This window comes from Notolabrus celidotus, chromosome 2 (assembly GCF_009762535.1).
Source record: "Notolabrus celidotus isolate fNotCel1 chromosome 2, fNotCel1.pri, whole genome shotgun sequence".
Taxonomy (NCBI): Eukaryota; Metazoa; Chordata; class Actinopteri; order Labriformes; family Labridae; genus Notolabrus; species Notolabrus celidotus.
Window position 1 is genome coordinate 33,439,790 of NC_048273.1, and position 11,189 is coordinate 33,450,978.

The 11,189-nt window shown below is 38.0% G+C and overlaps 1 protein-coding gene across 1 annotated transcript in view; it reads left to right on the forward strand.

Annotated features, from left to right (window-relative positions):
• Nucleotides 1-11,189, forward strand: part of si:ch211-51h4.2 — a 99,682-nt gene that overhangs the window by 85,744 nt on the left and 2,749 nt on the right. The window contains exons 13-17 of the mRNA XM_034702909.1: nucleotides 3,395-3,437; nucleotides 6,287-6,401; nucleotides 9,108-9,210; nucleotides 10,807-10,876; nucleotides 10,977-11,080. Coding sequence (XP_034558800.1) covers nucleotides 3,395-3,437; nucleotides 6,287-6,401; nucleotides 9,108-9,210; nucleotides 10,807-10,876; nucleotides 10,977-11,080 — 435 coding nt within the window. The remainder of the gene's footprint in view (nucleotides 1-3,394; nucleotides 3,438-6,286; nucleotides 6,402-9,107; nucleotides 9,211-10,806; nucleotides 10,877-10,976; nucleotides 11,081-11,189) is intronic.

Consider the following 11,189-nt stretch of genomic DNA (forward strand, 5'->3'; position numbering starts at 1 on the left):
GGCTTCAACAACAAGATGGTACTTGATTTTTGAATAGATTGACAAATCAATTTTATGCACGTTTTTTTCCATATCAGGGATGCTTCTGGGTCTAATGTAGGTTTTGGGGGTTGGTCTTACTAACCCATGAAACTATACTGTTTCAGTAAAAACAGGTGCATGATTTACACAGAGATGTCAAAACAGCTGATGGGCAGAGAGATAGAGGCAAAAGAGGGAGATCCCACAAAAATAAATATTGCCTGATGTTATTTAATAACTAAGCTAACATAGCTTACCTGGAGCCTATGTGATTTTTGAAACATTTTTGTTCCAATAAATGTTCAGCAGAGACTGAAATAAGAGCTCTGACAGCAACCTCATTCACCAGTTATCTATTTTGAACAAATCTTCAGGATAAAAACAAGGAGTTTCCTAAAAAAAAAACAAAAAAAAAACATCAGGCTTTTACTTTGAAAAGCATACTCTTAAGTGTTCCCATGATTTTTTTTTCATGCCTGGGACATAAATAAGGCTGATACAAAGTCTGTGCAACCCTCAGCTTGTCAGTTGTATGCCTATTTTGGCCGTGATTCACATACTCTACCAGTCAAAAGTTTGGAAACACCTTCTCATTCAACGGTTTGTATATATTTTGATTATTTGAAACACTGTAGATGAATACTAAAAACATCAGAACTATGAAAGAACATATATGGAATTATTGAATGAACAAAAAAGTGTTAAACAAAGCAGAATATGTTTTATATTTTAGATTCTGTAAAGTAGCCCCCTTTTTCCTTCATGACAGCTTTGCACACTATTGGTATTTTCTCAGTATACTTCATGAAGTGGTCTCCTGGAATGGTTCCTAATTAACATGAGCCTTGTCAAGAGATCCACTTACAGCTTGCACAAAAAATAGGCAAGTCTTATATTCTCTAGATTTTCAGCGGGTGAAATGGGCATGAGGCGTCCGAATGTCTGAATTTTTTTTGCCAGGACACTTAAAGGAACATAAAGCCATTCCACTGCCATCAAGCCAACAACATACTTCCAGTCTGAAGCCACTGTTTGCTGGATTTGCATGTGCGTAAAACAACCACAATAGGATTTTCATAATATTTAGTTCTTTACACGAGCCTCACTGACCAAACAGTTAAGTTATCTGACCTCCAGATTTCCTCAATCAACCTTCTGAATAAACCTTTCAGCACCTTTATACAGGCAACAAAGGAACGCAGCAAGGAACAAACTAATAAAACCTACCGCACTTTACAACAGCAGCAGACAAATGACCAAAATTAGAGTTTAAAATGGAAACACTGATTCATTTTAAGCCTTGACCCAACATATGTTTTACAACCATTTGTGCCTCATTTAATATTTAGGACAATATTTTCCCAGCTGTAGTGTTCTTGTATCTCCCCAAGAGATCCTCTGCAGGCTGGGAGCCGGCCAGCGAGCAGAGAAACAGAGTGAGCCAGGCACTATTTCCGAGACTCTTAATGAAGATAAAGTAATACAGAGGGAAGCTCTTTTTAAACGGATTGTTGCTGCTCTAAGTAAAGACATCAAAAGAATCCAGACTTTAACTTTGTGATGCCACTCTGTAGCACACAGAGCGTCATCTAATGAAGGTGAATAAGTTCATATTTGAAAGTTAATCTTTGTCTTAAAAGTCACTACTCATTATTTACTGCATGGTTATGAGCACATGCAGGATTTGATATTAACAGTGTATTTTACTTAAGTTTGTATTTAGGCTGTGTCACTCTTTGTCTAATAAGAATGTACTCGTCTGGAATGACTGGGACAGAAATTCTCCATTGCGAAAGGTTCAGAACTCACCCCCGATTACCTTATATTCCATTTTTGCATGGTCAAATATATTACATTTTAGCATAGGGACTCCCTAATGGACTCTAACTTGTCAGCTTACATTTTGTGGAACATTTAATTAAAGCTAGGGTTGGTAGTCTCGGAAAACCAGCATGACTTTGAATGTAGCTTTTCCTCATGACTCCGTCTAACCCCTCCCCTCCTCCCTCGGAGCTCCTCCAAAACGCCCCCCCCCCCCCCCGCTCACATGCACGAGCGCCGCTGATTCTCGACCATATGATCGTGACTGATTCAAAACCGGTCCTCACCAAAACATTATCATAGTGAAAGTTAAAAACACAAACAAACATGGCTGCTGTTAGTACTCACAACTATCATGCTAGCATTATCCAGTTGTACCGGTGACACGATATCAGGAGAAAAGTTATAACACATATAATACTGTAACAGCTCTACTGTTTGTTAAACGTGTTCAGTGTAGATGTTCTTAATTCCTACAGTGTTGACGGTCAGTGAAGGCATCAGGAGAGGTGTGGAGTGTGCGAGTGGGAGAGAGGAGAGGAGAAGTTCTTCATTCATTGAAACATTGATTGTTGCTTTGTTGGTTGGCGTGATCACGGCCGACAGTGACCGGTTAGTAAAGCTCAACGTGTTCACGAATCGGCTCGTCATCCCTACAGCGTCCGGACGGACACTACAATAAATCTATATTTTCTGTAGGACTTACTGAACGTCATTAATTATTCTGCTTGTTGGTGAGAGCTTTTTAGACTCTGATCCGGACTACAGTCCTGAGCAAAGCACCTCATCAGTTCAGAGGGGACAGGCCCGAGGACGAGGAGAGGGGCAGTCAGTAGAGTCAGGGGAAGCAGAGGCAGGAGACGGGGACTCGGAGGAGTGCACGCCGGGGAAATGTACGCGCAGGAGGAGGGCAGAACGACTGGACGGGATTTGATTGGTTTAAAATTTTGGGAGCCAAAAATCTGTGATCGGTTGGTGTTTTCCCAGGTTTACTCCGGCTGTAGATAGCTGCTTTGTTTCACTCTTTTTTAGGAACACATCATGTAATGATTGCCATCAGGACATAAAGATCATTTTAACCAGTATGACAAAAAGTGTATCTAAATCTGATTACCAACCCCAGCTTTAATTTAGTACTTAGAATTGTTTCCTCAAGAAGTGGAAATGCTTTCCGAGAAGTGATTTGTGTCCTTGATACGTGATGGAAACAAAGTGTGTCTTATGACATGTTAATAGTCAATAGACATTTTATATTAGTATTTAAATTAACACTGTGTTTTTCAGACCATGAAAAAAAAGGCTTTGCCTGCATATTTGAAAATGTTAGGGCTCTGAATGCGTTGTCAGGCTGCAGCAGGTGAAGGGTCACTACAGCTGCTGAACAGGAAGCCCTGCTTGAGTAGAGATTTACTTTTCTCTCAGACAATTCAGCAGAAATGGCTGATGGGGGCTGAGACCTCCTGCACTCAGCTGACCACCTTGTAATTCCAAAGCCTTCCCTGTTTACTTCAGGAAAACTAACATTTCCTCTTTCTTTTCTTTTTCTCTTCAGGTCTGAGAAAGCAGGAGAGATTGCAACCATCCCACTGACCAGGGTGAGACCCCACATTCTTTTTTTTAGCCTCACCAATACACAGTTCTCCAACCAGGAAGTGTTTTAAGATCACATTGACATAACATAAGAAAATGGAGCAGCCAGAATACATGGAGAATCAAATCTCTTGAAAAAAGGATAAAAAAAACAGACCTCTAATAGTAAACAGGATTAAAAATACAAGTGTCTAAATGACAGGAAACACTTAAACATGGAGTGTGATATGCTTTGAAACAAAGTTAGTCGTATATAATACTATATATATATTTATACGTATATACAAATTTTTAATACAAGTCAAACAAGTGAGTGTAAATGATTGAATAATTTGTCCTTACAAATATAAAACAATGGTTTCTAGAGTTACGAATAAGATATAGAATTAGATCAACAATGCATACACTCAACATACATCTGACACACAACATAGCTGTCTCCACACTTTTCTGACTTAACTAGGGCACCAACGTATGCAGAGGTGGCGTGAAGTATGTGTTGTACTTTGGGCAGCTGTGGCTCAGTTGTAGAGGCAATTGCCTCGCAAAAAGAAGGTTGGAAGTTTGAGCCCAGCTCCCAGAGTCACATGCCAAAGTGTCCTTGGGTAAGACCCCAGACCACAGCTCCTGGAGACATGGTCTGCAGTGTATGGATGTTTATGAATAGCATTAGTTAATACTGATGAACTCTTATAATAAAATCCTTTGCCATCAGTATGAATGTGCTGTGAATGTGACAAGTAATGTAAAAGACAGCTGTCATAAAGACTAGAAAAGTGGAATGGAATTACAAATCCATTTATTAAGTTATGATGTACACTACCAGTCAAAAATGTGGACACACCTTCTCATTCAATGGGTTTGTATTTATTTCAATAATTTCCAACATTGTAGATTAATACTGAAGACATCAAAACTATGAAATAATCTGGTTTTACATTAATCTGGATTACAACAGTTGTCAAATAGGGCTATCCATTGTGTACTAACCCTACCTCTGAATTACAAAATTGATAGTCTCAAACACATTAAGAAGGCAAGTCATTTTACAAATGAACTCTTGACAAGGTTCATGTTAATTAGAAACCATTCCAGGAGACCACTTCATGAAGCAGACTGAGAGAATACCAAGAGTGTGCAAAGCTGTCATGAAGGAAAAAGGGGGCTGCTTTACAGAATCTAAAATATAAAACAGATTCTGATTTGTTTAACACTTTTTTGTTCATTCAATAATTCAATATATGTTCTTTCATAGTTCTGATGTTTTTAGTATTAATCTACAGTGTTTCAAATAATCAAAATATATACAAACCGTTGAATAAGAAGGTGTTTCCAAACTTTTGACTGGTACTGTATGTGAGTCACGGCCAAAAGATACATACAAGTGACAAGCTGAGGGTTGTACAGACTTTGTATCAGCCTTATTTATGTCCCAGGCATGAACAAAAATCATTGGAACACTTAAGAGTATGCTTTTCAAAGTAAAAGCCTGATTTGATGCATTCAGTATTAATCTACAGTGTTTACAATAATAAAAATAAATACAAACCGTTGAATGAGAAGGTGTATACAAACTTTTGATTGGTAGTGTATGTTGATTATTTATTCATCCTCTCTGTCACCACTCTCATATATGTTAAAGTATCGTACAGAAGTTTATCATTCACTTAAAATATATATGTTACTTAGAGAACCGTTTCTGAGCTTTTAGTCTTTTTAGGCTGAATAAGATGTTCTGCAAAGTCACAAAGGGAAACTCTTGAACCAGTCTGTCAAAAATATACGTATTGTCAGTGTTTCAGGACCGAGGCGCAGTTCGACAGTGTTTAAAAGTTCCTCTACATTGTTGATGGACTGTTTCCTTTATTACACACCTTGTGAGGTAGATGTGTTAAGTATGCTTCTGTGATTTGAGTGGACAACATAAGAGAGCACTTGTTCATTGCATATGATCAAGTGCTAAAAAAAAAAAAAGCTGCTAGCATCCTGCTGCAACCCATCCTGCTGAAATGACAAATAGCCAATCATAATTTAGGATAATGTTTGGCATCTGGGGTAGCTTGCCAGATTTCTAGGGGGGCTCAGACCACCTACATATCAGTAGCTTAAGTAAGAGCCAGAATCCAGCATATTTTGTGTGTTTATTGAAGTATCACCTGCTGGGTCAGATGGTGGTTTGCTGTGATAACCATAGGGGCAAGATGTGGCCAGCGTGTGTTTTTGTAAAAATCATAAAATCAAAAAGCTCCTTTCTGACTAATAACTTCCTGGGTTGCTAATTGAAACATGAAACATCGACCGGCTGAGCCTGACTGACAAACTAATATGTAGACAGCGTTAGCTCGGCTTATCTCCTTTAAAAAGAATATATTTATTCTGTCATCTTGTTAAGAATGACAAAGCTGTACTGGGACAGATTGTTTAAATAAGACTCTTACTTTTGTGACTCTGGAACTAGAGCTTGGGCGCAGACAGCTTCACTTAAAATTCCCTCTCTGACTCGGTGATGCAGTCACAGGTAGAATTTGAGCTGTGTGCTGCATTAAATCAAACTGCAGTTTTTCACTCCAGCTGAAGTACATTTTGCTCATGACCTTATCTTAAAGTGAAAGAATATTTGAAAATAATACTTTGCATATGAAAGATAACTAAATCAGTGAATCCCTCAGTTGTCAGGTATCATAGGAGCTTAACATTCCTGTAGCAGTTTTTGTTTTTAACATCCAACAACATGCCCTTTCCAAAACTACCTTGAAGATGTTTTAAATCCAAAGTCGTGCCTTCCTTATTCCTTGTCCTGTCCTCATTTTCAACATCCACCAACATCCATCACCCTCCCCACCAACCCATGTAGATTATTAATGAACGTTACAGGGCCTACTCCTGGGTGGCTGAGCTGATCCAGGTCTTTATAGCCATCAGTGTCACTGTGTCCTTCCTGGTGATGGGATCTGCCATGAAACACACCAGTAAGTTTACGCCTGCTTCAATGTCATTCAGTTACTTCATCTTTTAAAGGTATTTATAGTTCATGGTTCTTAAGTGACATGAAAAGTACTCATTTATGTTATTACTTTAATGCTGTAATACAACTAAGAATTATGTGGTATGAAGTAGCGAACTGATGTAGAAGTTTAAACGGCTCTGTTTCTCTCCTTTGAGTAAAAAGTTTAAATAGGTAAAGGTAAGAGTTTAATAGAGAAGGTGTTCACCACTCTTATGTCTGTACTGTAGAGGACTATGTAGCTTTAGCTTAGCTTGGCATAAAGACTGTAGACAGAGGGAAACAGCTAACCTGTTGAAAGTGCTAGCCACAGCAACTTCCTAGAGTCTTCTGTGAGTGTCTCATAAACTCATTGTGACGACAAAACTAAAAGAGGTAGATATGCTAAACCAAGAAACAATTTAAGCCTTAATTCTCTTTTTATACCCATTTTTATTTTTATATATTTTTATATTTCTTAGAGATTAAAGAAATATGTGAAAGAATAAAAGAATAATTCAAAGAGAAAGACACAAACAAACACAAAACCTATGTTTCTGTGCGTAGAAGTTTCATACATAAAAATACAAAAATATATATCATATACACTCAACTCAACTCAACTTTATTTATAAAGCACTTTAAGTACAACAGCAGCTGGACACAAAGTGCTGTACAGAAACATAATGGATAAAAACAAACAATAAAAACATAAAATCAATAAAAACAATAAGATAAAATAAAGTTAAACAATAAAAAATTAAAAATTAAAATAAAAAGGCACTAAAACAAGAGCAGGGTCTCATGCTGAGTCGAAAGCCAGGGAATAAAAATGGGTTTTAAAGCTGGGGTTGGTAATCAGATTTAGATACACTTTTTGTCATACTGGTTAAAATGATCTTTATGTCCAGATGGCAATCATTACATGATGTGTTCCTAAAAAAGAGTGAAAAAAAGCTGCTATCTACAGCCGGAGTAAACCTGGGAAAACACCAACCAATCACCGTTTTTTGGCCCCCCAAATTTTAAACTAATCAAATCCCATCCAGCCGTTCTGCCCTCCTCCTGCGCGTACATTTCCCCGGCGTGCACTCCTCCGAGTCCCCGTCTCCTGCCTCTGCTTCCCCTGACTCTATTTACTGCCCCTCTCGCTCGTCCTCGGGCCTGTCCCCTCTGACCTGATGAGGTGCTTTGCTCAGGACTGTAGTCCGGATCAGAGTCTAAAAAGCTCTCACCAACAAGCAGAATAATAAATGACGTTCAGTAAGTCCTACAGAAAATATATATTTATTGTAGCGTCCGTCCGGACGCTGTAGTGATGACGAGCCGATTCGTGAACACGTTGAGCTTTAATAACCGGTCACTGTCGGCCATGATCACGCCAACCAACAAAGCAACAATCAATGTTTGAATGAATGAAGAACTTCTCCTCTTGTCTCTCCTCTCTCCCACTCGCACTCTCTACACCTCTCCTGATGCCTTCACTGACCGTCAACACTGTAGGAATTAAGAACATCTACACTGAACACGTTTAACAAACAGTAGAGTTGTTACAGTATTATATATGTTATAACTTTTCTCCTGATATCGTGTCACCGGTACAACTGGATAATGCTAGCATGATAGTTGTGAGTACTAACAGCAGCCATGTTTGTTTGTGTTTTTAACTTTCACTATGATAATGTTTTGGTGAGGACCGGTTTTGAATCAGTCACGATCATATGGTCGAGAATCAGCGGCGCTCGTGCATGTGAGCGGGGGGGCGTCGTTTTGGAGGAGCTCCGAGGGAGGAGGGGAGGGGTTAGACGCAGTCATGAGGAAAAGCTACATTCAAAGTCATGCTGGTTTTCCGAGACTACCAACCCTAGCTTTAAGACAAGTTTTAAAATATTATTAAGTTGTATTTGTACTGTTTTCATTTAATTTTGTTTGCTTTTTTACATTCATTTCTGAATATTTGATGTCATTAAGTTTCTCGTATGTCTTTTAAAATGTTTATAATTTAAGACAACAAGTTGAATATTTTTTGTAGTTTTTATTGTTGAACATATTTTAAAGATTTGTTTACACTTCTTAGGTTTCTTTAATCTCTACGAAATATCAGGGGTATAAAAATGAGAATTAAGGCTTAAATTGTTTCTTGGTTTGGCATAAATTATTGGCCTTTAGGTTGTTTGAGTTTTTATCTTTGCCTCTGTTTTTAAAGGTTGTTTTGGGCAGTAACATGAGTTGCTGTAGGTCTTTATTTTCTTTCTATAAGCAGATTTACATGATGTATTATTAATCTGTATTTGTATTATGAAAAAAGTGGAAGTTAAGCACACACATGTGTAACAATGTGAGAGAAAAGAGAGGGAGGAACGAGAGGAATGTGAACTTTTAAACATTGAGGTAGATAATCCAGGATTTAGAATTTAAAAAATTGACTTTGCAAATGTTTTGTGAGAAAGTAAATGTATTCAATGCATATTAGCCTTAGGGATAAACACAATGTGCTTTGGTGAGTAACGCTTAGCAGAAGCTTTATTTATACGAAAACTCCACAGGGCCCTTACACCTGAGGCCGGCTGGAGCTTTATAATGAACACAAAGATGTTCGAGTGGATTTGATGTTCTTACTCATCCTATTCTGTGTGTATGACTGTTTTTCCCACAATATCAAATGTAATACATAAGTGTTTTGTTTTTTCAGTTGATGGTCTGGTGAGCTCGTTGTGGGGCAGCAAACTGGAGTGGCTGTCTAAAGCCTGGGAGAGAAACCTGCCAAACAAACATCACATCTGCTCAGCCAGGAGGTGAGTATCCATGACAGAGAGAGGGAGGTGAACGTTTTGTGGTTCAAGGTTACTTTATTTATACCTGTACATAGCTTTGGTTTACAGTGAGGGAGTCAGCCTCTCTTTGCACAGACAAACAGCACAGGATAAGAGATGATAAATGAAGTGATGACACTACCCAGTGCTGAGAAACAAGATCAAATAAGCCATTAGTAAAAACAAGATAAAATAAAAACAAGATAGGAATTAAATGTAGAAACATGGGGAATAAAATCAAGTCAAAATGTGCCATCATTAAAAACAAGATGACAAAATTCTCGTTGTTTTTCTTTACCTCTGCTAATCCTGCACACACAGCTTTGCAGTAGCAGTACTTGTCAACAGACCTGTCAATCATGGAGTTCTCTCCAAATTTTAACATCTAATATCTAATTTAAACAACACTTCTCAGAATGATCAGCACCTGCTCCATTACAATGACATTTCGGACGTAGGTTAGACTCCCGGCCTCTACCATTTGCTGCATGTCTTCCCCCACTCTCTCCACATGTCCTGTCTATCTCCAGCTTCCCCATTCAATAAAGGCAAAATGCACAAAAACATCACCTAGAAAAAAAAAAGAATTCAATTTTTGATTGAAATACAGGTTAGGTAAATGAACCAACCTTTGTGCTATAGTTTTGATAGCATAAGGGTTATGCCTTATCCATAAGCTGAAAAGAAAACACTTACTCATTTATGAGAATGTGAATCAGGCACACAACAATCTGTTTGATGCAGAACATGAGGAACTGCCCCCAGGTAAGACATCTTTTTTAAAGGTTTGTACAATAATTAAATAATAGCTGTAGTGGGAAATGTTATTTTCCCTCTGGTTGTCTTAGGTGATAGTAAACAGCGTTATGTGCCATAATGGTCTGGACTGGAATTCAAATGTCCCTGTTTGTTATAAAATAGACATTAAAATCAGATCAGTGGTGTAAGTGTTAAAGATATCAGACACTATGGCTTTGTCAGCTTATGTCTTTTCTTCCTTCTGACAGAGATTCTTATTTTTAGACAAATTGCAGTAGATTTAGGACCATTGTGAAGACAAGGCTGATTAAGTGGTCTACAATTGAGAATGTCATGTCATGTCATGTCATGTCGCAGTAAAACTGTAATTTTCTGAAGCCTGGTACTTAATGTTCCTGCTGTTATAAAAGTTCATCTATAACGTATAAGAGGGCATGAAAGTTCTCCAAATTGTCTCCAAAACATTAACTATTGATTTACACTGTACACAAAGTCATCGCTTACTTAAAGAGTGCATCTGTTTTTCATTAATGTAGTTTAAGGCAAATATAAAGACTACAGTACTGAGGAAATGTCCTGTAGGCAGGCAGAGGTCTATAAAAAGCTCACTGTCTATGAGATCAGATGAGATCATTTCGCCATGATGATCCTTTCTTTGTCTCTGCCTACAACGTAAATACTTACATTCTTTATTTATGTTTTAATTGGCATTTTATTTTCTGGCTTTGAGTTGCAGGAAAATTCACCAGTGCAACTTTTCAGTTGTTTACTTTGATGTTTAAGTTGTTTTCATACTCCTCCTCTCTGTCTTTCTGGCAGCATGGCTAAAGGATTCGTGTCACTGCTCGGGTTTATGGTCATCTTTATCGTGTCAGTGTGTGACCCCAGGGTAAGTGATAAAACACACACACTCACAAAAAAAGTAATGATCCATGATGATAAAGGCCTCCACCAATCACTGGTGTTTTCTCTCTCTTTGTCTTCTCCAGGGTTTTATTGTCATGTTAGACAAAGTTGTGTCTTTCTCCCTCAACACTGAAGTTGGACTGTTTATCTTCATCATGCTGAGAGAATCCAGAGAGGACAGATTCCAGTGAGTAAATCAGTTTGAATACATCTATCAGGCTAGAGTTCAAGAAGGACCGGTATATACAGGTGAAGCTCAAAAAATTAGAATATCATGAAAAAGTTCAATATTTTTT